Below are 27542 nucleotides of genomic sequence, written 5' to 3'. Positions count from 1 at the left end.
GAAGCAGTTACGTGGACAATCTATCAAACAGAGATTTCTTATTTATTTGTTAAAAAAAAAAAAAATCTATATATTCTGCACCTCAAAAAAATAATGTGTTTGCTTAAATTTTTTTGAGTTATGACAACTTTGAGTGAATTTACGTTCAACCAACAAGCTACACTGAATTAGAGGAACTTAATAATTTTCTAGCATAAACACAATTTTTTTAATTTGATTGCTCAAAAAATTAAGTCGCTCTAGCTACCAGAGTTGTAGCCCTGGAACCAATGAATCTGATCAATTTCAGTTCAAATCAACAGCTATCATAGCACATGCTAACATAACTTATTTAACATGTATATTTAATGAACAAGTAAGATATTACTTATATTACTTATAGAGTCAATTGTGTTTACCTTCATGTATCTACTTCATATAACTAGAAATCCACTGCCTAATTTGCAATTTAATTACGTTACTACAACTTAATTATTATTATTTTTATTATTATTTTTTTTTTTAAAAAGCCACTTAAAGGGAGCGTTCACCCAAAAATGAAAATTCTGTCATCATTTACTCACCCTCAAGTTGTTCCAAACTTGTATAAATTTCTTTGTTCTGTTGAACACAAAGGAAGATATTTTGATGAAAGTTTGTAACTAGGCCACTTTGGGGCACCATTGACTTCCATAGTAGGAAAAAAAACTACTATGGAAGTCAATGGTGCCCCAAAACTGTTCAGTTTAACACATTCCTCAAAATATCTTCCTTTGTGTTCAACAGAACAAAGAAATTTATACAGGTTTGGAACAACATAAGGGTGAGTAAATGATGACAGAATTTTCATTTTTGGGTGAACTATCCCTTTAATGCAGAAATTTAAGTTTAAATAACAGACGATATTAAGTTCATGTAATGATAAACATTATTATGTCAACAGAACTCTAAAAAATAATGTTTGCAACTTTGAAGGTTTAGTTAAATCAGTAAATTAGAATTTTTATCTTGTGACCATGCATTTATTTAAGTTGTGGTAACAGGTGCCCTGAATTACTGAGTGTGTATGCTCTATAGATTTTTAGTGATCGGATATATGAGATCTTCTTAAATGAATACTTTTATTTTACTTTGTTAAAATATATTTCTTTAGTTTATTTGAACTTTCTATTCATCAAAGAATCTTGATAAAATGTATCACAAAACTATTAAGTACAACTGTTTTCAACAATTATAATAAGAAATGTTTCTTGAGCAGCAAATCAGCATATTAGAATGATTCATGTGACACTGAAGACTATGACGAATGGCTGCTGTAAATTCAACTTTGCCATCACAGGAATAAATTACATTTAAATTATACATATACATGTATGTATATGTTCAAACATCAACATTACTCCCTTAAATGAGCCTAAGTAGTTGGTTTTTTACTTTTATGTTTGCAAAAACAATTGTGTTGGTGTGTGGTACAGTATGTGTCAGAGCTAGCCAAAGGGAGGTTATCCTGATGGAGAAAGGTGTAGCCTAATTGTAGGTTGTAGGGGTTTGTGGGTGGAGACAGAGAGCCAGAATGACCCTAATGGACCGACAGCCCTCTGTCTTTCTGTTTGTGGCAGGTGGCGTGGGCAGAGAACTTCAGGCCTGTGGGGCTTCTGCCTTCCTCTGTGCGAGTGCATTAACAAAAGAGGGCTTTTGTCGGTTAATTTGGATATGTGAGTGTGGGAGTGTCTGGAGCGTGTGTTGCTGAAACAATACTGCAAACGTTTAGTTTCTGCCTGTCTCAGATTACACAGAGAAGCATGCTCTATCTCTCCGGCTGCTTTGCCTAGGCGTGCTCAACACCTGCACCGGGCCGCACCTGTTTTGTGTGTGGGTGTGTGTAGGAGCTCAACTGCAACTTCACAGACACTTTCAGCATGTTAGTGTCTGCACAGTGTCACCTAGTCTGAAAAACTAGTGGCTGACGGATGGATAGGTGGATGGATAGATTTATCTACATGTTTTGAGAGAGAATGATATGTCAGTTTTGCAAGCCATCAGGATTGTAGCTACACCTCCCACTTAAATGTTAACCTTCACTCCCTTCCTCTTCTACTTGTTGTAGCTCTGCTGTGTATCTGTTTGTGTGTGTGTGTGTGTGTGTGTCCTTGGGGCCTGTTAGTATCTCTTTATTGAAAGAACAGCTGCCTTTTGCTCTTACTCATACACATACAGATATGACTCAGTCTCTCTGAGTGCATGGAGAGTCGTATGTCATGTCTTTGTTGAGGAGGAGGATCCTGCTTTCAGGGCCATGAGTCAAGCAAGTGTATGTCAACCAGGATGGACGGCAGAGGGGCTCTTAAGCCTTGTTTATACTTTTGCCTGGCTCTGCACCACGAGCCTCCGCTGACTCCTCCCCAAACGGATGAGGCGTTTATAGTTGATGCGCTTGCTGTTGTACTATTCTTTGAAATGACAGGGGGCGACTCGGAGTAATTGTCCTCTAAACCATCAGGAAGAAGCGGTGAGAAGAAGTAAGGTACACACGTGACAATGTTTGTTTTTATTACACTTCACCAAACCCACACCATACAAAAAGAACCAAAGAATCATGTAAAACCTATTAAACCTTGAGATTGTTTATATGTCTATGTGGTGTTTTTAATATTTTTTAAGACAAATTCATAAGTCAACACCATTGCTGAGTATTTTCTCTTTAAAACTGCAGTGATCTAAAGACAGTTTCAAAAACGCGGTTTGAAATCAACGGTGTTTCTTACGTCACAAACTACCTTGTAACCAATCACGTCAACGTGCCGGCGGGCTTTAGCATATGATTAACTATGACCACTCTAAAACGAGGGAGTCTCAAAAGAAGCCAGGTTATCCCAGTATATTTTACTGTTGATATAAAAAAATCAGGTAGTCAAGCAATAGGCTAATCATATTAATTACCATTATGTGTCTGACGTTGTAAAAAGCAATACCATTGTGCAGCGTTTACCTCAGTAAGTTGACCGAGTGGATCTCTGAGCTTGTGCGAGTGAGTGGAGGAGGGGCTAATTAGCATATTCATAGATCCATGTATACTAAATGAAGCAAGGGTGTAGAGTTAAATTCAAGCTATTTTAAGGCATTTAAATATGTCAGTTTGGTGATCAATGATTTTTAAAGGATAAAATTATTAACTACAGGGGGACTTTAAATTTTTTCTAATTTCATTCAACATTTTCATTTAATTTCATGAACATTTTTATTAAACATGGACCTTTATTTTCATTAAAAAGGTTTATTTCTGCTATCGTAGTCTCATTTTGTAAATGTAAGCAATTAATTTAGACGAGCACATGATGCCGGTACAGATGTACCTGCGCGATCAGAATCGTCTCGAAGTCGTGCATCTTTGGAAGCGGAGCTGCGCACAAAGTTATAAAAAATGCTGTGCATATCGCCACATGAAATGGCGTCTCGCGCACTCAACACGCATGACCGCCCACACCACGATGACGTCATTTTTGTTGCACGCACTTTCATGCTCTGCTGGGGATCTTTGCACTGCATTGATTTGTACAGATGCTCATGATATATTGAAGCATGGTGCTCTCACAGGGATACAGACTCAAATCTAAATTGACTCCAAAATGACAGCCCCACACGATAGTTTATATTATAAGGTTTGTTTATTTTAAATATAATTTAAATATATTTAATATTAATATATAAATATGATATATTAAAATGTCCTTTTGAAACATTTTGAAAAGACCTGGTCACCAGCACATGTTGTGTTTTAGATGCTGGTGTGCCAAACACCTTAATTATGTTAGCCAATGACTACCTTGGTGAACCATCTTCACCCAGAAAGACCATACTGGTCAACCAACTGATTAACAGCATGACTATGCTGGTCCACCAGGTACCAATCAGCATAAACAAGCCTGGACCACTATAGACATTCATGCTGGTCTTAGTTTATTTTATTTCAGCAGATGTGGTAAAAATGTGTAGCTTGGTGACATTTTGATCACGTTTTGACCATTTGACATGGAACTGGGCAATGGAATGTTCTGTCACTTCCTTTTCCTCAGTAGCTTAGTTATAAGACTGACAGAGAGGCAGCTGCTGTGTGTACAAGAGCGTTTAGGCAGCTTGTGTGCTTAAATAGACAGGAAGAATGTGTCCTACTGTCACAGGATAAGCTAAGAGGGTAGGAAGAATACATTTAGAACATTAGTTAGATAAGATATTTGCAGTGGGTCATAGTGACAACTTGTCTTTGTTGTAGTACCACTGTTCTGTTACTCATATTTGAGTCACAGAGCTGATACAGCACTTACTGTGACATGTGAAATAAAGCTCTCGTAGGCCGTTTGTCTCTTTTTCTGAACATAAAGAGGGAAAGTCCAGGAAAGGCCTTTTGAGGGCACTGACTCACACATATAGAGATGTCTGAGAAATACACACACACACACAGACGCAGTTTTGTCAGACACATTATGTCCGTATGTGTGAATAATCCAGTGATCAGCAACTGCCGCATAATTAGCACTTATGTGGGATCACACACAAACACACACTTTCTTCCTCACAAAAAGCTCTACTCATGAGGTGTGGGGACACAATGCCCCTCTGTCAGCGTTCGTGTAAGTGTGTGTGTGTGTGTTCTGCCCCCCTCTTACAGAACCGGCCTCCTCCTCTCTTGGCTTCAGATGCTCCTCTGCTGGTTTTCTTTTCCCTCGCATGCTGCAAATCTGCTGATGATGGCCTGGCACGTGTCTGAACGAGGGGCAGCCTGCCAGTGCGCCAGTCACACACCTTACTGTTGCCACAGTGACCGGCACTGGGTTATTCAATTCAGTTCACTTTTGCCCCATTCATTACAGTTCATATTATTTTAATTCATCAGAACTTTCACTTTCAGATCCATTATAATTCAGTTAATTTTAAATCCATTTTAGTTTAGATGCATATGAGTCACAACTGAATCTGTAATCTGTCTTTAGAATTGAAGTGAGATGACTTTAATATCCCAATTGTTTCTTTAGACAGCAAGGAGATTAAATCAAGAGCGCTTTCATTTAAGTCTCCTTTATTTCAGGGTTTTCAGTCAGAAATTTGGATATGAACTTATATATTTCTAATTAAATTTTTCCAAGACCAAATTATCGTGCTACACTACCATTCAAAAATTTGGGGGTATACGTTTTTTAATGTTTTTGAAATAAGTCATATAAAAGTCAATAAAATATGTTCACCAGCTTTGGGGGTAATGTATAACAAGTACCTGTAACTTGAGTTACGTAATCAGATTACTTTTTCAAGTAACTAGTAAAGTAATGCATTACTTTTTCAATTTACAGCAAAATATCTAAGTTACTTTTCAAATAAGTAGTGCAGAGGTGTTGTGTGTGCTGTGTGAACATGATGGTTATTGTAGTTCTAGACCAGGGGTGTCCAATCCTGCTCCTGGAGGGCCACTGTCCGGCAGAGTTTTAGCTCCAACCCTAATTAAGGCAAGTTGGAGCTAAACTCTGCGGGACAGTGGCCCTCCAGGACCGAGTTGGGACACCCCTGTTCTAGACTAAACCATACTAATAAGCAAAATTTACTTTAGATTAGATTTAGAAACAAGAGTGTTGAAATTCCTTCTCCTGTATCCTATTCTTGTTTAATCCAGAATGGCAGCATAGCTGAAAGGTTTGTTTGAGCTACTGTACAGGCGTAAATATGCATTTCCTTCAGCCTGAGGCTTATTCATTTCACTTTTGGTGTGAAAGGGCCTTAACATTTGTCAAAAATAGAACTTTTTTTGTTGTTATTAAAACAAAAACAAACAAGCCCAGCCCAGGTGAGAAAAAGTAACGCAAAAGTAATGTAACGCATTACTTTTAATAAAAAGTAACTAACACAATTAGTTACTTTTTTAGGGAGTAATGCATTACTTTTAAAAGCAACTTTCCCCAACACTGATGTTCACCAAGGCTCTATTTATTAAGTTTATTTATCAAAAAAATTCAGTAAAAGAGTAATATTGTGAAATATTATTTCAATTTAAAACAACTGTTTTCAATTTCCATTTTTATTTTAATACATAAAGTAATTTATTCCTGCGATGGCGAATGATCCTTCATTCACATGATCCTTCAGGAATCATTTTAATATGCTGATTGGTGTTCAAGAAACATTTTTCATTATTATCAATGTTACTTTTCATTTTTATCAATTTAATGTGCCCCTGACATACTTGAGCAGCAAGTTTCATCTGGGACCTAATTTTGTCTATGAAAAATATGAAAGTGGAACTAATAGAAGAAAGTTGGTCTTGTTTGTGTGTGTTGGCAGATTCCCTGTCTGTACCATAACTCTCAATACATTTCTTTTTGGTCTTCAGCAGATGCAGGTAGTTGTGGTAAACAAATTCCCAATCAGGGGTTTTCTCTTCAAAGTTCTTTTAAACTCTCCTTTCAATTAGTGCCTTCCAATTAAAGGCATTTGTTTAGGCCTACCAGCAATGTCTGTGTGTGTGCTTAAATAGTTCCAGTAGATCTGATGGGGTGCTGTGTGTGGCCTACACTTCTAATGAAGGCCCTTTTTCCTCTCTCTCTATCCATTTCACTCTCTTTTTCTCTCTGAGGAGAAGAAGGTACTTGGCTGCCACTATTGGCTGCTGCGCAAGTAACGTTTTGCTGGTTTCATCTCATTTCCTGCGTAGATGTGTGGACAATGAAGTAGCCTGAATAAGTAGCACTATGTGACTTTAGTATAATAACATTAAAATGACATGCTAGGAGTTAGTGAGTTCATTTATTCACTTCAAAATCTCGTTTTAGCTCGCTATGCAATGTTCCGATATTTCATATTATCTGTAAATCTAAGGATGCATGTATGCGTACAGAGGGGCTGGCAGTGCTTGCGTTTTTGAGTGTCATACACCAGGGTGTGGGGGATGTGGGAGCTGACGTTTCGTTTTTGAGGAGGAAGTCTGTGGTCAAGCCGTTTTCTACGCTCCCCTCCACTTTTTTTCCTTCTCCATGTAGCTGCACTTAAAAAAACTCTGGCTGTCTCTACAGATGTGGAAATCATTTTAGAGGAGAGTGTGTGTGTGGGAGGCAGGGCTTCATTTGTGAAGCGTGGGATTCAGGTCCATATGAGAGCGTGCCGAAGCCTCCCCTTGCCCCAAAGCACCCTGGGAAGGCCTTGGGTTTGGCCTGCTCGTAAATGAAACCCCTGTGCTAGTCAGGCTAGAAATAGCCCTGCAAAACTGCAAGAACGTGGGACCGCTTATGTATCTAGCAGAAAAACAAACTCGCCCCACTCCACATCTGACAACGCCTTTCAGCTCCTGTTTTCATTTTCTAATTTATTCTGGATTATTTGTTTACCTCTGCAGAAATACTTTTGAGTGGTAAAGACAGAAGTCTACTGGCTGGAAACGTACACGGGGTGTTGCCTAAGTAGTGCACAAGCATACGCACACCCATGCACACTAGATTGAGGAGGCGTGCTGTGTGTGTATCGCACCGCTCTGCCTCTAATTGGTCGCATTGATCATTTCCACATGGCTGTTGGCTGCACATCTGCCACTGATGTGTCCCTTCCCCCCTGCATCTTCGTCCTCCTTCTCATAAGCCCTTGCTCCCTGGAGAGGTGCATGGTGGGAAACAGGATGTCACCCACTAGGTGGCATGTCTCGACTTTGCACTTCCTGTTTTCTCAGTCTCTCTGTCTCTGTTTTTGTCTTATCATTGATAGTCTAAATTTGTCTTTTAATGGCCTGTTTAATGCAGACTCCCACTGTGATTAAACCTCCAGGTAGAGTTTATCAACTATCCCTGCTGGGTTGATGTCACATTTCGGCAAAAGCAGTCAGCGGGGGGCCTCCTGATAACCAGGACACTGTCTCTATATTTTGGACCCATATTACAAGACTTGTCTGTCAGTTGCTCCCTGCTGACAGGTTTTATATGAGTCAGCATGCAGATATTTGGCTGTAAAATCACAAATGAATTTGCTGCATGCCTCTACATAACCCTCAGGATACTTAATAAAGTTGGTTAGTCAAAATTAAAAAATAAAGGTGGAGATGGAGTGGTTGTGGGATGCCGGAGAAATAGTCATGCGAGTAAGAACGTAGCCGCTTAAATATCCTTGTGTTGAATGATATCTCCTTTTGAACTTTTGGTTTAAACTCTGAATGTTTTGTTTGTAGTAGGTCTACTATAGAGATATTTGTATATATATTTTTTGACAGCAATTAAAAAAAAAAAAAAAAAACAGACTAGAGCACTTAATATCAGTGGCAATTTGTACAGTTTTTTTGTTTTAGTTGTAGATAGAAATTTAGTAATTATTGTTATTACTTAATTTGAAAAAAAAAAAAGAGCAATGTCTCACCAACAAAAGTGCTATATTTCCGCATGGCTGTGATAGCTGATGGAAAAAATTATATAACGTGTGATATTGTTTTATACAACAGTTCAGTAAGCAAGAGTAAACAAGAAGTTAATATTAAATAACTTACATTTCATTGCACACTGTAAAAAATATTTTCATGATTTGTTATCACAACATTTTTTCTTTTATCAAATCAACTTAGATAATTAATGTGGTTCAGATAACATAATATTTTGAGTTTCTGTTGATCAAACCAATCGCCTTCATTGTATTAACTCAAATTTTAAATTTCAATGAACTAGGTAACTTGCTTTTTTAAGTTAAACCAACAATTCTTTTTTATAGTGTGTTAGCACTATATAGCTCCAAACAAAGCCACAAAAGAACCGTTACATGTCTCTGAAAAAAACTGTGTTTTGTTTTTAACAAATCAGTTAAATAAATGATTCAATGACTCATTCGTTAGTTTGGTTCCCGTGAAAGCATACAGAGCCATCTGCTCTCTAATCACTCTCGCGGTACTTTGATGTCATACACCGATCGGTGTGCGCGGCTCTGCTTCAAGTTGAGCACACCTATAATCAGTGTTTTAAATGAATCTGTGTTTTTAATGAATCACTCATAAAGACAGACACTTGCTGACACCTACTGCCATAACAATGTAACCTGCAGAAAGATTTAATAAAAAATCTCACTACTAATGTACAGACTGACAGAACTTATAATGGATACACTACCGCTCAAAGATTTGGGGTCAGTTAGATTTAAAAAAAAATAAAATAAAAAAATAAGGAAATTAATCATTTTCCATAGATTTCTGCTTCAAATAAATGAATGTTCATGTGAACTTTCTGTTCATCAAATAATCCTGAAAAAATGTATCATGGCTTCCACAAAAATATTAAGCAGCACATCTGTTTTTAACATTGATGATAATAATAAGAAATGTTTTACCAAATAAGCAGCAATTCAGCATATTAGAATGATTTCTGAAGGATCATGTGACACTGAAGACTAGAGTAATGATGCTGAAAATTCAGCTTTTCCATCACAGGAATAAATTACATTTAAAAATTGTAATAATATTTCACAATAATACTGTTTTTACTGTGTTTTTGAGCAAATACTGAGACTTCTTTCAAAAACGTATCAATATCTTTCCTACCCCAAACGATGGTGTATAATTTTGTATAAACTTTTTGAATTGCTCCCAGCTTAACCTTTGTTTAATTCCTATTCCTGGTTTTGGTCACTTTGTTTCCTTGGTCACTTTCAAAATTACCATATGTTGGAACCAATAAAAAAAATAAAAAAGTAGATAAATATGCAAATCAATGATATTTGAATGCTGGATGATGCCACACTCATCTGTTGGGAGTGACTGAACAGCTGACTAACTAACAATTATCATAGGAATGATAAACCCATTTGAGAAATCAGCCCACACAGACACTCACTACTTAGAGATTTTGCTCTAGCACAGTGAGAAGTGTATGTATTTGCAGTTAGTAAACTAAATTTGCTGTGCATATCTCCCTCATGTCTCAACACACTGATACGTACATGTAAACTCTGGGGGCGAACATGTTCAGACCGCTCTCTCTCACGGCGCCATTGTGTTTGTAAGAAAGAGAAAGACTTTGAAGTCATCTCTGATTCAGTCATGGCACAGTGACACAGACAAAAGACATCAGTGAGACCCACATTTTTAAAGCGCTACAGGTACGAGGACTGTTTACTTAATCTAAGAATTGCAAACAGAGGCAGACACAGAAGAAAACAGAGCGATATAGAGGGCAGGAGAGAGAGAGGTTGATGAACAGATGCATGTAAACCCGTCTGTCTTGTCTGGGGCCTATAGGCTGTGTGCAGGGCCCGGGATTGTTTTGGCTGTCTGAATCAAAAGCCTCCGCAGCTAAATTCAATCCCAGTGTTTACTCGCTCTCTCGCACCCCCTCCCGCCTCTGCTCAGCTCCACAAACACACACAGATCCTCTGTCTTATCCTTACAGCTGCCCCACCCAGCACCGTCGTCTACTGTACCTACACAGTCTTTCCCATTTGATGACCAATTCTGACACCTCTCACACACTTTTAATCGTAAAATACGACCCATGGTCTTTAGAGAGCACAGGTTGTAGACTTACGAAGGTGGTTGTAGTGTTTCCTGAACGCTCCTTGAGCTCTATAACTATCTTTTGTTTAAAGTCGCCATTAATTAAAAATTTACTTAAAGACCCCCTGTGGTGAAAATCAAGTTTTTTTATGTTGTTTATATGTCTATGTGGTGTTTTTAATATGCTTTAAGACAAACCATGTGCAAATTCATAAGTCAACACCATTGCTGAGTATTTTCTCTTTAAAACTGCAGTGATGTAAAGACAGTTTCAAAAACGCGGTTTGAAATTGCTGGTGTTTCTTACGTCACAAGCTACTTGTAACCAACCACGTCAATGTGTCGGCCGGCTTTAGCATATCATTAACTATTAAGCAGTCCTCAAGAGAAGCCAGGTTATCCCGGTATATTAGCTGTTTGATAACGTAGTCAATCAAAAGGCTAATCATATTAATTACATTTATGTGTCCGACATTGTAAAAAGCGCTTACCTCAGTAAGTTGACCGAGTGGATCTCTCAGCTTGAGCGAGTGAGTGGAGGCGGGGCTAATTAGCATATTAATAGATCTGCATATACTGAAAGAAGCAAGGGTATCGAGTTACATTCAAGCTATTCTAAGGCATGAAAAAATTTTTTCACAGGAAAAATTTTTGTCATTTTGGTGATCAAAGATGAGTTTTAAGGGATAAAATTATTGACTACAGGGAGACTTTAAAAATGTACCCCATTTATTTGCTAATGCATATTCCTGGTCTTAGTGTAAGTTATTCAGTGCATATTATTAACAAAAATAGCTTTGTTTAATTATATGTTGCGACTTCCTCTTCATATTCATAGATTTTAGAAAAAAAATTCTATAATGAGATTTAGTAGATGAAAATTACATTTTAGTTGATGATAATGTGCAACATGAAGCTTTGAAAGATGTACATTAAAGACTTTTACATTGTTATAAAATTGTCCATTTGTGAATAAATGCTGTTCTTTTGAGCTTAATATTCATCAAAGAATCCTGAAAAAAATGTATCACGGTTTATACAAAAATATTAAGCAGCGCTAAAGACCGGAGTAATTCAGCTTTGGGATCACTGGAATAAATTACATTTAAAATATATTACAAAATAAAACAGCTATTTTAAATCGTAATAATATTTCACAATATTACCATTTTTACTGTACTTTTGTGTATAAACATTAACTTAGTCAATTGTTTTTTTGTTTTGTTTTTTATGAAAAATACCTTGCTCTTCTTCTGAATGGATGTATCTGCTGTTTTAGCAAACTTGCTTTCGGCTCCAGTCTGATATGTATCGCCCACTTTTCCCAATCTAATCAGTTCCCAGTGGATAAAAATCAAGTCCCACCCAACATACATCACAATGAATGATCACATTACACAAGTAAAATGGGTTGCAAATGGCAATTCATGTTGACTTTAACTATGAATGAAAAATCTTCAGTCTTCCTGGAGGAACTACTTTAGGACCAAAACATCCCTAACACCTAAACACTTCACACACACACAAGTGAACCATGACCTGAATGTAACTACCCATCCATCCCAGCTCTTTTACCTGGTTCTTCACCGATCCTCAGGGGGGTGACTTGACTACTCATCACCTCCTAGAAATACCCAATGAAAAACAGCAGCGGAAGAGAGCAAGAGAACTGCTTTTCTCATATGTCTGCATTGTTGGTTTGGCTCCAATGAAAACTGTGTGTTTAGGCTGATGGAGTTATGAATGTTCTTTCTGGATGAAGCCCAGGAAGGCTTTTTAAATATGTTATTAATGGCTATAAGGCCTGTGTTTGTTGGGAGAAGAAACTGTTTGAGTTGGACAGATGAGAGAAAAAAGAATCCGAAATGATAAAAATACATGTAGGTTCAGATTCATATTCAGCATTTATTTCAGATGTATGGCCCATTGTACCGTGCTTCTCAGAAACGGATGGTTTTTCTTTCGTCCCTCTGAGGTATTATATTTCTGCTATGTTTGGAAGATTATGCTTTTTTGATTCCTCAGCACTTTGTTTTAAATTTGCTCTTTAATTACATTGTATAAGTTTCCTAGCATTATCTCGACATGAGTATTCAAAGCGCAGTGTGGCTGAGGATATGATTTCAGTCAGACCGTTGACTCGTGGGCTTCGCTGATGTTTAGTTAAACTGCTGCAGAACTGAGCAGGCTTTATTTTTCCTACCTGTGTTTTACTGCTGAGGGGGACACAGATCACAGCCTATGGCACATCCTGTAAGGAAACATGGGGAAGGAGTTTCAGGAGGGCAGGTGGGGGTGGAAGCTGTGCTTGGGAAACGGTTCCAGAGAGGTTGTTTCGAAAGGGAACATAGTCAGAAAAGCCCTTCACTGCTGACAGGAAAGCTGCCTTTTCCTCAGGTGTGAAAACACTGACATGTTTTTTCAAATCACTTTTTTTTGGACTGATGTTTTTACATCTGAGGTGGATATACACCTGGAAATACTTTTTAAAAGATTAAAAGCTTAAATGTTTTAGCAGCAGCCATAATAATAATTAAAATAAATAAAAAGCTGGATTTTGTATTGGGGCACAAGAAGGATTCTAATGTGCCGTGAACATGTGCGCTACCGCTACACCACGACTTCAACAGTAGTGGTTTATTGAATCATTGATTCTAATGAGACTCTTTGTCTTGTGTCTGTTATTTAGACCTGCAGAGAGGTTGTGGTTTATCTTTTGATTTTGGTGAACAGTGTCATTCATAATAGTGGCTTCTTAGTGGTTGTCCAACAGCAAACATTTACGTCTGTGGTGACTGCACTTGGATATTTGACAATGTAGTTGTTTTAGTCATAAATATGCCTTTATATTTTTAATATTCTTCTCATCATTAGGATATTAAGTAAAGATCATGTTCCATGAAGATATATCAAAAATGTATTTTTGTGAGTGGATATGCATTGCTAACAATTTCATTTGGGCAACTTTAAAGGCGATTTTCTCAATATTTTGATTTTTTTGCACACTCAGATTCCAGATTTTCAAATAGTTGTATCTCGGCCAAATATTGTCCTATCCTAACAAACCATACTTCTATAGAATGGAATGGAGCTTATTTATTCGGCCTTCAGATGATGTATAAATCTTAATTTCAAAAAATTGACCCTTATGACTGGTTTTGTGGTCCTGGGTCACTTATCATTATTGATGTACTGTAACCATGAGCACTTTTGACACATGACTGACTTTTATATATCAACATCAATTCTGTGTTTTGAAAGTCAAACCACTTTGATGAACCGGAACAACTGCGATAATGATATAATTTACATAGGCCATTCACATTTATTTACAAAAAGTCTTAAAGGTACAGTAACACAATGAAAACAAAATTAGTAAGTGGACTTCAGGGAAAATAAATAAAATGCTATTAAAGTGGCTTTTAACAATTTTCAATTTACAGCTTGTAGTATAAATCACCTTAAACAGTTGACACTAAGATTTACTTGAATTCACATACATTTTGAATGGCAGATTTATCACTTCTCTTCTATGTTATAGTTTATGTTGATTAGTGTAACATTAGTGTATTATTTGATAAATGAATACTTTTATTCAGTAAGGATGTATTAAATTGCAAAAGTGGCACTAAAGACAAAAAAAAACATTGATAATAGTGAGAAATGTTTCTTGAGCACTAAATTAACATATTAGAATGATTTCTGAAGAATCATGTGACACAGAAGACCATCACATGAATAAATTACATTTAAAATCTATTAAAATACAACATGGTTATTTTAAATCATAATAATATTTCACAATATTATTGTTTTTATTGTAGTTTTAATTAAAAAAATACAGCATTGGTGATCAAAAGAGACGTCTTTGTGTAGTGTATATTTATTAAACCATGTACCTTTTTTCTTGAATAGGAAAAGTTAGTGTTTGATAAAATAATTGGTTGGCTATATTTATGCTAGACGACATTCACATCGGTGTGGTGAATTTAGTGGGTATGAAACCAGGGCAGACAGCAGTTTACCCTCTGAACTGACTCCAAAAGCAGTTCCTCCACACACACAGATACACACAGACGCTTAAAGGACGGCAGTAAAGTCAGACAGAGCTCATGTTGTGTCTGCTCTGGCGGAGTGCGTTTGTCTGGCAGGTCGCTCCAGCAGTCACCAGCGCCCAGTGGGGGACTTTGAGTATCCAACAACACACTGCAGTGTTCCTGTGTTTCTCAGCTTTTTGGAGCAGCATGGTGGAACTTCGCTCTTATTTGGTGACTCGGGTGGTTTTGGCGGGTAACACTGAGGATACGTGCATATGCGTATGCGTTTATAGCTGGCCTCTTTCACTGCAGTTACAGAAATAAACAGCACCCACAGACCGACAGACTGCACGCTTTTGTCTCAGCCTGGATTCCTCAGTGGCAGAGATGTGATATTCCTGTGGCTCTGAGCCAGACAGACAGTCATATACCCCTGTCTCCACATTCTCAACATCTCTCTCACTCTTTGTCCACCTTGTCTTATTCATAGTCCCACCCATCATCTGAGTCTCACACACGGATGCAATCATGCGCTTGCCCGCGCTGCCGTGTGCACTCGTTGGCCATGCTCAGTATAAATAAATTCAGACAGGCTTTGCCTGTCTCTGCATCGGTGTACCCTTACTCTCTACTACGCTGGCCTCTATAAATAAACACTCTCATCGCAGGAAGCAAACATTGGACCCTACAGACATTGGCTGGGCTGATACTGAGATAGGACAGGAAGAGACAGAAAAAGTTGTAATGGTTAAATGTTTATATGTCCAGTTTTGAGGCCATTTCCAGCAGTAACTTCCACTGAACAGCTCACAAGTGTTTTACAATTCAAATGAACCATTGTACAGCCAGGTGTGATGTTGAGAGGGGGTTTTCAAATGCGGATACAACTGTGGAGTAGGTGGTAATGGTATTTCACCTGTTCCAAGGGCTTGTTTTGTGTATGTAGGTGGAGTAGCTGGATTTACTGTAGAGTTAATTGTATCTGTAGTATATTGTAGTTGTTAGATGAATCAGTGACACTTAAAAGAAAAAAAAAGACCTTTTAAAAAACATGTTTAAAATGCATGTGCCAATTTCTTAGCATTTATTTGTATTTACTATGGTTTTTAAAAAGACATTTATACCATTTTCAACAAAAGATTACATGTAATGGTTCTGAAAATGTCAGCACATGTACAATTTCCTTACACCTTGACTATATGCAATGTACAAATATTAATCATTATTTTCAAGTTTTCAGATATAATATAAATAAAAAAAGTAATATACGTATAAATATGAGAAAGAAAATCATCAAAGTATTTGTCTATTTTTATTGAGTTATTTTTTTAACAAATATCATGGCTTATTATTTCATAAATATCATTTAGGTTTTTTGGGAGAAATGACACAACATTTTACAACCAAAACCTACCTTGTTTTGTCAAAAGTCAAACAATCTAATATTTTAATTGCCATATATTGACTTTGGCAGTTACAATGTCATTGCCTGTTTGCTTTGTTTTCCTGCATTTGTTTTTTCCATGTTCTTTTTTAAATTAATTTTATATAATATTTTAATAAAATTATAGTTTTTTTTTTTAAATAATAAAACATTATACCAAACTACTATATGTTTTTTCCTTGAAGATTTTAATTATTATTTTTTTAAATTGTAAATTGTATTTTTAAACAAATGAGGTTGTGTTATTGACCCAGATGTCACTCTGCCAATTAGGACATTTTTCCATGTAAAATTCCTCCAATTTCCCTTCTAAATCTGCTCAGAAAATGCAACAAATTCTACAGATTCCATCTCATTTTTTATTGTGTATGTATGTCACAATAATAATAACCAAGTGTATGTGTATGTGTTCAGGTGTACCTGAAGGCTCCTATGATCCTGAATGGAGTGTGTGTGATCTGGAGAGGCTGGATTGATCTTCAGCGTCTGGATGGGATGGGTTGTCTGGAATATGATGATGAGAGGGCACAGGTACAGATGTCAAACTGCCTTTTGTTCCTTATGTACATCAGAAATCACTGACCGCTGCCTGTCTTCCTGTCTTTTTTGTTATTCTACAGCATGAGGATGCTCTAGCCCAAGCAGCCTTTGAGGAAGCCCGCAGAAGGACTCGTGATTTTGAGGACAGGGATCGCTCGCACCGTGAGGACTTGGAGGTGAGAGCTACAGTGAGTGAGGATGTGTGTATGAGTGTGTGAAGTTTCAATCAGTTAGTGCATGCTTAAAATCCGATATGTTATTTTGTATTAGTTGTAACAGAGCTCAGTAGGTCTTAGTTTGTGTGTGTGTATGTGTTTGGATGTGTGTGTGCGCGTATGTGTACATGTGTTTTCCACTTGTGCATGTACAATACTTCTGTATGTGCTTTTTTTGCATAATCTTTACCTAATTCCTCTTGCTAATATTTTGATTGACAGCCACTACCAAAATATTTGATGCTTTAAGGAGCAGTTCACTGAAAATGCAATGTTTTAGTAGCTCCTGAGCCGAGAGATGATTAAGTGGTGCCAGCGGCATCTTTTCTTATGGGTCAAGCCAAAGTGGTAGAGTGAATCTCACAAAATCATGTCTAGATCAGATTTCACCCCATAATAAAAAACAATATTTTGCATAACGAACCTATTATTAGGACATTTCTGCATTGCCACATTATTTATTCATGACAACTGAGCACATTTTCCCCAAAATATGTCATTACTGTAATGGATCCTGACATTTTACTTTTGAGGATGCAATTCTTATTATTCTCAGATGATTCCTGTAAATAATATTTTTAGGAACTGTTGTAGGGCAGGTTTTTAAAAAATGCTTTTTTTTCTAGTGCTGTTAAATCGATTAAATGCAATTAATCGCATCTAATATAAAGGTTTGTAAATATATAACGTGTGTGTGTGTGTGTATATATATATACACACACACACACACACACACACACACACACACACTTTTATGTTAGATGCAATTAATCGCAATTAATCGTTTTGACAGCACTATTTATTTCACATTACAGTAATGAAAATATTATTTTTGGTATTATATACTTAATTGTCATGAAAATAATTATATTTTTTGTGTGCTTGATCTTGTTTTTGACCTTCAAAAATCAATTAAACCTAAAGAATTTACTTAATTCTAAAAGTCATGTAAGAAATTGCTAAACATTAATTGCTAAAGCATTTTAACATGAAAGTTACTATCTCTAAAATTCTTTTACTTTGACATTTGATCATGAAAACGGTAGTTGTAAATTCTGTTTCCTTTCAAAATTGCACTGCAGGAACAGGTAAATAAGTGGCACCTCACATCATTTCTGTCTGTTCCCTGTTCCCTGCATGTTTTGAGAGCTCTTGACGTAGCTAAACAGCTTGTCTGGAGTAACACTGATTTGATCACTTGTCATTTAGCAGATGCCGATGGCACAGCTCAGTCATTTAATAACTCAGGAGGTAAGACAACAATTTAGGATTTTATGTAGTGAACTGCTGCCTTGATTTTCTGTTTACTATAAATTACTCAGAGCAAAAGCATAATGAAGGAGGGCATGTGTGTTTCTTAGTATTTTGTATGTATGCATGCATATATGTACTCTATGTGAGTTTGTGTACGTGTAAGCTATTGAAGTGCTTTACTTGTTTACTCATGGCTTAGTGCATGAAGTGTCTTTGCATTGTAAGTCCTCAAATATAATCATTCTACAATCAATCCAAACTGCGCTCTTAAGATGAAAACCAAATTGTGTTTTTTAGGACCCTGTGGCATCAAAAATCTGGGACTGATGGCCTTCAAGGACCAGGGTCTGTCTCCTCTGCTTCTCTCTATCCTTGTGTCATGCACTAAACCGTGTCTGTGTCTGTAAGTGTGTGTACGTGAGTGTGTATTTCACGAGAGCATGTGCATGAAGGAGCACCTTTATGTATTCTTCTGTGTGTGTGTGTGTGTATTTACTGTGTCTATATGTGTTAGTAGGTACATGTAGGTGTGTGTAAGTGGGAATTCAGGCTTCTATAAGCAACTTTGGGTCTTATACTGTACTGTAAGTGCAAAAAACACTCTATCGGCGTGAGAGACCCCCAGCTCGCTCTTCTCAGACCTCTGTAATGGAGACCAGACTTCCATCCCAAGATTCCTCGCTGCCCCGCCCACCCACTCCCCTGCTGCAAAGCCCTCTGGGAGCTCTCAGGCACAGCTTGGCAGCACATGACCAGAAAGATTCCCCTTATGAACCGCCGCCTTTATATTCCTCCCTCCTAATCTACACCCTCAGGCGTTCCTTTACACACTCTTCATCCTCTCTTCCAAAATCAATCACGCCAAGGTCTCTTTTTTAAATAGATCTGGCTGCTTATGAAAATCAAATTTCTTACTCATTGCAGTCAGGCGATCTGTGACTCACGGGCCAAATGTTTTTCCCTCAAAGCTCAAAGTCACTGTGAGCGGTGGAAAATTAAACCCTGTAATTATTCTATAATTCATGCTTTCTCATCCCAGCAGTGTGGAGTCTGATCCTCGTTCGGAGCTTGTTTTTCGAGCTGCACGGTTCGGTCGGCTTTATTTTGGAAAGCGAATAACACTTGAGCGCGGCTCGAACCTCGAGCCTTCACGCTACACACAACGGTCGCATAGCTGTGGTCAAATCTTAAACTCCATCATCCGTAATTGGATAAAAACCAGCACAATAGCAGTCTGGATCTGTGAAAAAAGCCAGTGTTTTCTGGGAAAGTGGGCCAGGTTCGTTTTGAAAGGCGAACAATGCATTTAGAGACTTTAAAATCACTTACGACCTCACTGGGAAAGAGACAAAGGGGAACATTCGCTCTTATTTGTCCTCTATCAGTGCGTCTTAATGCGGTTTCGTCACTGTTTGTGTACGCAGGGAGTCCAAGGGGGCGAATCAAAGCTGAAAGATATCGAAGAGGGTAATGGCCTTCTGCGTGATAGATGGTAAAGAGATGGATGAAAAATAGATAGGCCATTTTTCATGAAACCCAGGCCTTTACTGCAGGTGGGATTAGAGGATGAGTGATGTTGGGCCAGTGAAAGTATTAATATATCATTAGTATTGATCTTTTTCATTAGCAGCGCTGTCTGGCCAGCAGAATCTAAGCACTATTGACTTGTGGTACAGGAGAGTGCTTCAGCTGGGCTCCGTATGATCGATGCTTCGTCCTCTCATCCACACAAACGTGCTTTTTCAAAGCTTAAATACTAAGGAGCAAACATAAAAATGCTTTTTGTGCTTTATAAAGCCCTAAAGATATATATGACATCTTCTGCAGTTTGATTTGTGCTCTTATTTTTGCCCAGCATTTTGCCCAATATTTATTGCCTTGCTGAAAAAAAATAAAATAAAACATCTTAAACTCAAAACTAAACTGGTCCGTTGGTCCAACCTGGTCAGCCTGGTCTGATGACTGGTATTTTTCACCTGGTTAAGGTGGTAGACCATCTGGCCACCCAGCTAAACAACTCAAGAGACCAGTTGAAATCAGCTAAGACCAACAAACCAGCTTATGTTGGTTTAAGCTTTGTTAAGCATTGTTGTGTTACCATTCACATTCGTTTAAAAATATAAAAATGCATAAAAATTAATAATACAATGTTATAAATAATATAATAAAAAATTATATTCTTTTAATATTATTTGTATTTATTATAAAAAAAAATATATATATATATATATAGGCCTATACACACAAAACTACACTCTAAAAAAATGCTGGGTTAAAAACAACCCAAGTTGGGTTGAACATAGACAAACCCAGCGAATGGATTGTTTTAACCCAGCGGCTGGGTTAAATGTTTGCCCAACCTGCTGGGTAGTTTTATTTAACTCAACTATTGTTTAAAAATGACTGTATTGCTTACTTAAAATGAACCCAAAGTATGTCGGAAATTAACATTTATTAATAAGTTTAATAAATATTATTTAAACAATAAACATGTATTAAATTGCTTATTAATAAATGTTCACCTTTTGATTATTATTGTTGATTTTTAATTTCCAACCTATTTTGGGTTGTTTTTAACCCAGCATTTTTTAGAGTGTACAGTAAAAACTGTAATATTGTGAATTATTCTTACAATTTAAAATAACAATTAAAATATTAATGTTGAAAACAGTATTACTATTTTTTGTGCAAAAAAATCATTAAAAAAACAGCATTTATTTGTAAAATAAACCTTTTGTAACATTATAAATGTCTTTACTGTCACTATTTAATATAATATATCAATTTAATGTCCTTGCTGAAAAAATTTATAAATTTCTTTAAAAAAAAAAAAAAAAATCTCATTGACGCCAAACGCTGCAAAAAATGCCTTTCTTATTTAGTATTTTTGTCTTGTTTCCAGTCTAAATAACTAAAAATTCTTAAATCCTGATGCTTTTACTAGATAAGTAAAATGACTGAAGATATTTTTTCTTGTTTTCTGGAAAAAGAAAATGAAATGAGTTTTTGCTTAAAACAAGGAAAATTATCTGCCAATGGGGTAAGAAAAGATATTATTTTTCTTACCCCACTGTCAGATAATTTAAGCATAATAAAATAATAAATAAAAGCATAATAAAATCCATAATTAAATAATTAGATAATAAAAGCATCTTGATTTAAGAATTTTTAGATATTTGGACTGGAAACTAGACAAAAATACTAAATAAGAAAAGCATTTTTTGCAGTAAACTTAATGTATAAATAACAAGCAATTTGTTGCTAGAAAAATATTCTGCAGTTCACCAAAATTGTCAACAGCTAGATAATGCTTATTATTTACAGTAGCATGTTTATGCACCAGACTGCTTTGTGCTGTGCGTATGACAGCTATAACAGCTTGATCTGTTAATGGATATGCTTAAAGATGGGATTCCCAGGCGTCGGGTCGAGTAAAAACAGCATTGCGTAGCTCTAGGGTTAGAGCGTGCTATAATCGCCGCTTCCACGGATGATGACCTCACGCTATGTGAGATACACTATGTCTGCCTCTTCGTCTATCTTTCTCTCACCGTCTGCCTGTCTGTCTGTCCGTCCGTCTGCCCTGTCTGTGCTCAGACATCTATGTCAGGGAGAGATTTAGACATAGGCACATAAACATATGTATCTGTGACAAGGCCATCAGTCATATTTTTATTTTTAAAGCTAGTGATTTGAAGACTTCCCCCTGACTAATGACTAATGTCTGCCACTTCAACCAAAAAAAGCAGCTCAATTTTTAGCGTCTAGACTGAAGTTGATCTCTGCCGTCCCCTTCTGGACACGAAAAGCAATTGCATGTGGGCTGCAAACTTTTCTACTAATCCTGTGTTTGTTTGTAGATTGAGAACTAACATGTCAGAAAATAGCTGTACTCTGTCTCTGTCTTGGTGTGTGTGTTAAGCAAACTTTTCACAGTGTTTTGCTACATATTCTTATTTACTCTGGATTTCTTAAAATGAATACATTTTTTGATCATTTAAAATAATAGGAACACTTTACAATAAGGTCTCATTTGTTAACATTAACTAACATGAACTATCAATGAGCAATACATTTGTTACAGTATTTATTAATCTTTGTTAATGTTAGTTAATAAAAATACAGTAGTTCATTGTTCATGTTAGTTCACAGTGCATTAACTAATGTTTACAAATTTTTAATGTTGACTTTATCTCACAATTCTGACTTTATAACTCGCAATTGTGACTTTACATCACGCAATTCTGAGTTCAGAATTGTAGTCAGAATTGCGAGTTTACATCTTGCAATTATGAGTTTACATCTCGCAATTCTGACTTCAATTCTGTTTTCTTGCTATTGTGACTTTTCTGCAATTGCAATTCTGACTTTATAATTCGCAATTGCAAATTTATATCTCGCAATTCTGACTTTATTTCTCGCAATTGCGACTTTACATCACGCAATTTTGAATTCAGAATTGAAGTCAGAATTGCGAGTTTACATTTTGCAGTTAAATTCTGAATTCAAAATTGCGTGATGTAAAGTCGCAATTGCGAGTTATAAAGTCAGAATTGCGAGATATAAACTTGCAATTGCAAAAAAGTCAGAATAGCAAGAAAACAAGTCAGAACTGAGATATAAACTCGCAATTGTGAGAAAAAATGTCAGAGTTGTGAGTTTATTTCTTGCAATTCTGACTTTATTTCTCGCAATTGCGACTTTATATCCCACAATTCTGAGGGAAAAAAAGTCAGAATTGTGTGATTAAAAAGTCGCAATTTTTTTTTTTTATTTTGTGGTGGAAACAAGCTTCCATATAAATTAACATTAACTAAGATTAATAAATGCTATAGAAGTATTGTTCATTCTTAGTTCATGTTAAATAAATTAGTCAACTAATGTTAACTAATGAAACCTAATTGTAAAGTGTTACCAAAATAATTATCCAAAATGGAGAGTTTCAAATCGCTAAATATCACATTTTTATCACAACATTATTTTCCTTTCTGTTTTCTTTAGTTTTTGATGAGATTTTGGCATAAAAACTCCCTTTATTCAATATAAAAGTGCAGATGAATTTATGCAGTTTGTCATTATAAACTAAGCAATTTACAATATATGACTTTAATAAAAGTTTTGACAGTTTCAACCCGAAAAATTAATGGCAATATTAAATGACAGTAATGTTTGTAAACCATGTATCTATCACTTCAGGACAGATCTAAAGTTCCTGAACATTTAATATCTGACTCTGTTATTGTATATGCAATTGCTTGTGGGGCTGCAACCTTTTGCTCTTGTTGTGTTTCTAGTTTGAGAACTAACGTGTCAGCGAGTCAAACACAGCACAACCATTTTAACTATATTTTTGTCTCTGTCTCGGTTTGTTTGTTGGGGTGCGTGGTTGTTTGTGCACATATTTGCATGTGTGATTGTGTGTGTGACCCAGCCCAGGCGACAGCAGGACCCCAGCCCTGGCTCCAACATGGGCAACACTGATGATCACAAGATGCGCTAGCGGCATTCACCAAAGTGGGCAGGGATGGGGTCATAAGACCTCCATCAACACGGCAATCTCATCTCCCTATGCCTTGTTTATCACAGGACAGACCAAAGTCCACACCGGTGGGGATTTTCGGGTGGTAACGGCCTGGTGAAGGGGCTGGGTGGGTTGGGCTGGGCTCAGAGATTCATTCGCATTTGATTCAGTCCCTCGTTTCTTCTTGGGATTTTTGCACTATGTGATACGTTCAGTTTAAGTCCCCCATATCGCCTTTCGGTATGCATGGTTTTCCTACCTATGTTTGCTCTTGTTCCCCCCTATGCAAGGCATCTTATTTTGTCCTATTGTAATGAAATGGCATTTTTTTTCATTTATTTTATTCGTATTGTGTGTGAAAGTCAGGATGTTTACTTTTTGTATTTTCATTTCCTCTCTATATAAACATGTCTGTCCTTGTGCTTTGTAGGAGAAGCTAGTAAATGTTGCTAGGTAGATTTGTGCAGTAGAATAGAACTTTTTTGATGTCTAAAAAGAAAAATCTAGAAAGAGGCTGCTGATGTTGTGGATGAGGAGGTCTACCATCCTTCTCCATGTGCTCTGTCTTCCACTTCTTCCTGTTACAGTCAGTTGAAACGTGCTTTGAGCGTGAAGCGAGCAGCCGGAAGTGAATATTGAGGTCAGTGTTACTCTGAGCGCGAGTTTTTCACCCTACATCTGCTTGTTGTTTCATTAATGTCAATGTTTTACACATTTAATTTGTTTTAAGCAGGCTTTTCATAGTGTTTTGCTACATATTCTAATTTACTCTGGAATTTTTAAAATGAATACATTTTTTTGTTCAATCATTTAAAATAATTCTCCAAAATGGAGAAAGTTTCACTTCACCAAATATCGCATTTTTGCCACCTACATTATTTCAGTTTCTTTTTTTGTTGGTTTTTATTGAGATTTGACATGAAAACTCCTTTCATTCATATAAAACCAGGGGAATTTATGCAGTTGTTTGTCATTATAAACAATGCAATTTGCAATATATGCCAGATATGACTCAACCCAAGGAGACCCAAAGAATAAATGACAGTAATAGCTATTTGCAAATCATATATCTGTCACTTCCAGACAGATCTAAAGCTCCTGAACATTTAATATCTGACTCTGTTATTGCACTGTATATGCAAGTAAATATAATCATAAATTCACAGACCCTGGGATAAAATGTTATTTTCCACCAGGTCAAATAGAGGACCTTAGTGCGTCATGGGATAACTTTCCCGGTTTTGCCCCCTCCCTGACGACAGCCCTGTTTGAGATGATGTAGTGTTTTGGGACAGTCAGTGTGTGACGGGACTGGATGTTATATTTCTTAAGGGAAAATCTCTGATAAACAGAAAAGAAAGTAGGAAAAGAAAGAAACCAGTTATCATAAACGAACAACAAATGGAAGCATTCATAAATTGACCTCTTTTGACATTTGATTTTGAATAATCAATGTTGAACATAATTGCTTGATTTCATGTGTATGTTTTTTTGTTTTATTTACCACAGCCAGTGGGGTAAGCATTTAAGGGCCAAGAATTTTTATTTGGATGGGATGCTGAAGCCCGAAGGTACGGCCTACCTCTAGCTTAAACCAAATATACACAAATGAGAGCTTATTTATAAAGAGTGTTGTCTGAGTGTTGAGGGAAAGCTAATGCTGGTTTAGTAGAACGTTAAAGCTTTATATAGTTGGAGTGGGCTTTTATACCACACAATGGTCAGAGACTGGGCACCAGGAGGTTATTGAGGTCTGGATATATTTTGAAGATGCCAAACCAGAGTCCACAAAACAGTCCTGCTTTAATTAGTCCTGCAGATCAACTCTCTGCTTTCTAGGTGTGTCTTATGCTATCAAAGAAATACCCTTGCTGGCCCTCTGTTAGTTTCTTTCTCATCCCTTTACTTAATGCTGGCATTAAGGCAAAATACACACCAGGTAGTGGATGGCTCTTTTTTTGTAATGAATGAATAAATAAAATGTTTATTTTCTTAATTGTTTTAAGTTATTGATGCAGGTACACCTTTGTTTCATTATCAGGTTCCGCTATGATGAAATGTGTATTTCTGTATTGATATTGCTTTCCTTTTCCCCTTGGCCCCTTAAGGAACTGGGGATGCTTTTATATGGTCTTTGGTTTTCGCTCTTTTTCTGTTTTTAATTTTAAGTGAGGAGGACTGTTAACTGAAGTGTTATGTTTGTTTGTTTGTTTCTTAATAAACTTGTTACAAACCATATTCTCGTTCATTGTATGTATGTGTTTCTTTTTCATGCACTTCAATGGCAAAATTATTTTTCTTTGTCACATCATTTTATGTCCTAAATTGTCTAAATCACCCTAAAAACCTAAATCATCCCTTCACACATTATGGTAAATCAAAAAGGTTCCACAATGCAATTTTCACCATATTTCAGATCTTAAATAAAATTATTTAAAGGTGCCATAGAATGTCCATTTCACAAGATGTAATATAAGTCTAAGGTGTCCCTAGAATGTGTCTGTGAAGTTTCGATTCAAAATATGCCATTATACCATGTTGGCTATTTTGGGGTGGGCAGAAAAATGCGCTGATTTGGTGTGTGTACAACTTTAAATGCTCGTGCTCCCCGCCCGCAAGCTTGCGACTCCATTAAACATTGCATAAATAATACAGAAGTTCACACAGCAAATATAACTCTCAAAATGGATCTTTACAAACTGTTCGTGATGCAGCATATCAGATCATGTAAGTATGGCGTGTATTTTGATTCTGAATGAGTTTGATAGTGCTGCACGGCTAACGGGGCTAAAGCTACACACTGTTGGCACCTTTAATAAAATGTAAATATATAGGCCTAATAAAACTCCTTTGTGTTGCCTATAGCTAATTTCATAGCTAGTATTTTATGTGAACAATTTGACAATTACATAATTGAAATCACACACAAAAATGAGGCTATATTATTGTCTTATAGACTAATATTCTCATATTTGGCTGATACAAATTAAAGAATGTGTAAATCAGATAAAAAGCTTGCATGGATATTATATATAAACTGAAACAAGGGAACCTGCTGAGACTTTTCATTTCTGTCATTTAACTTCCATTTGACATAATTGCAAATCAGACCATAAACCGGATACATGTAGTGTAAATTCTTTCATTTTTACACAAAGAAAGTTTCCAACATGACTTGAGAATCTTGACTTGTGAGAGAGTGTATTCCCTCTTCGCTCTCAAACTTGCTGTCTCTTCTTTGGAGCATCTACTATTAAATACATTTCTAACCTTTGACGGCCACACTGCTTTCTGATGTCACTTTAAAAGGAGTCCAAATTAAGGGGCAGCGCATCCTGAGTGGCTCAATTTGTCCCTCAGAATGAGCTACCACCTGCATTGAAGTATTGTATAGTCACACTATAGCAAACATCTCACACATATTCTGCTATTCTAACTGCCTGATTTCCGCCATTGGTGTAAGCAGCAGTCCATGCTAATATACAAGAAATGTACACTTTTACACTATCTTGCTGATAACATTTCATTAGTCATTTGGCAATAAGAGCCATACAGGCCTGGGAGTGAGCACCCCCTGCTGGCCTCACAAAAGCATCTTCCAATAACAATCCAATTTTTTTTTCATATAAGGTCTCCCATCCATTTCACGGCCTGGCCCGAGTCTGCTTAGCTTAAGAAGCGTGCCAGGCTTTGGACACGGAAGGCTACAGCCACACTGCATTCTGGAGTCGCATCAAAAGGGGTCCAAACTGAGGGGCAGCGCATCCTCCTGAGTGACTAAATTTGTCCCTCAGAAAGAGCTACGACCTGCATTGAAGTACTGTATAGTCACACTATAGCAAACCTCTCCCACAATGGTGACAATCAACAAAATATTCAGATCAACTCTGAACATCACAAAACAAGCTACTAAAGTCACAAAAAAAGCTTTTTGTTGATTGTCACCATTGTTGAGGGTCATACGCTGATTCTTGATGTCTGTGTGAGTCTACGTAATCCTGTCCAAATAAATTCTGCATAATGACTTAAAAACATTCAAAATATTAAAGTGGGACAA

General features: G+C 36.7%; 1 protein-coding gene across 8 annotated transcripts in view; it reads left to right on the top strand.

Annotated features, from left to right (window-relative positions):
• cbfb (core-binding factor subunit beta) overlaps nt 1-25723 on the top strand; it is a 42183-nt gene extending 16460 nt beyond the window's left edge. Inside the window, exons 4-8 of one of the 8 annotated variants that reach the window (XM_051870367.1) lie at nt 16370-16486; nt 16576-16671; nt 17923-17961; nt 18262-18309; nt 23401-25723. In XM_051870367.1, coding sequence (XP_051726327.1) covers nt 16370-16486; nt 16576-16671; nt 17923-17961; nt 18262-18291 — 282 coding nt within the window. In that variant the 3' untranslated portion in view covers nt 18292-18309; nt 23401-25723. Of the gene's footprint in view, nt 1-16369; nt 16487-16575; nt 16672-17919; nt 17962-18261; nt 18310-23395 lie in introns of all 8 variants that reach the window. The other 7 variants (XM_051870364.1, XM_051870363.1, XM_051870366.1 and 4 more) reach the window with 7 other exon arrangements.
• The last annotated feature ends 1819 nt before the right edge of the window (nt 25724-27542 follow it).

Source organism: Ctenopharyngodon idella, chromosome 18, assembly GCF_019924925.1.
Source record: "Ctenopharyngodon idella isolate HZGC_01 chromosome 18, HZGC01, whole genome shotgun sequence".
NCBI lineage: Eukaryota > Metazoa > Chordata > Actinopteri > Cypriniformes > Xenocyprididae > Ctenopharyngodon > Ctenopharyngodon idella.
Note: the sequence above shows the minus strand (reverse complement) of the source record. Positions and strands in the feature narration are given on the sequence as shown.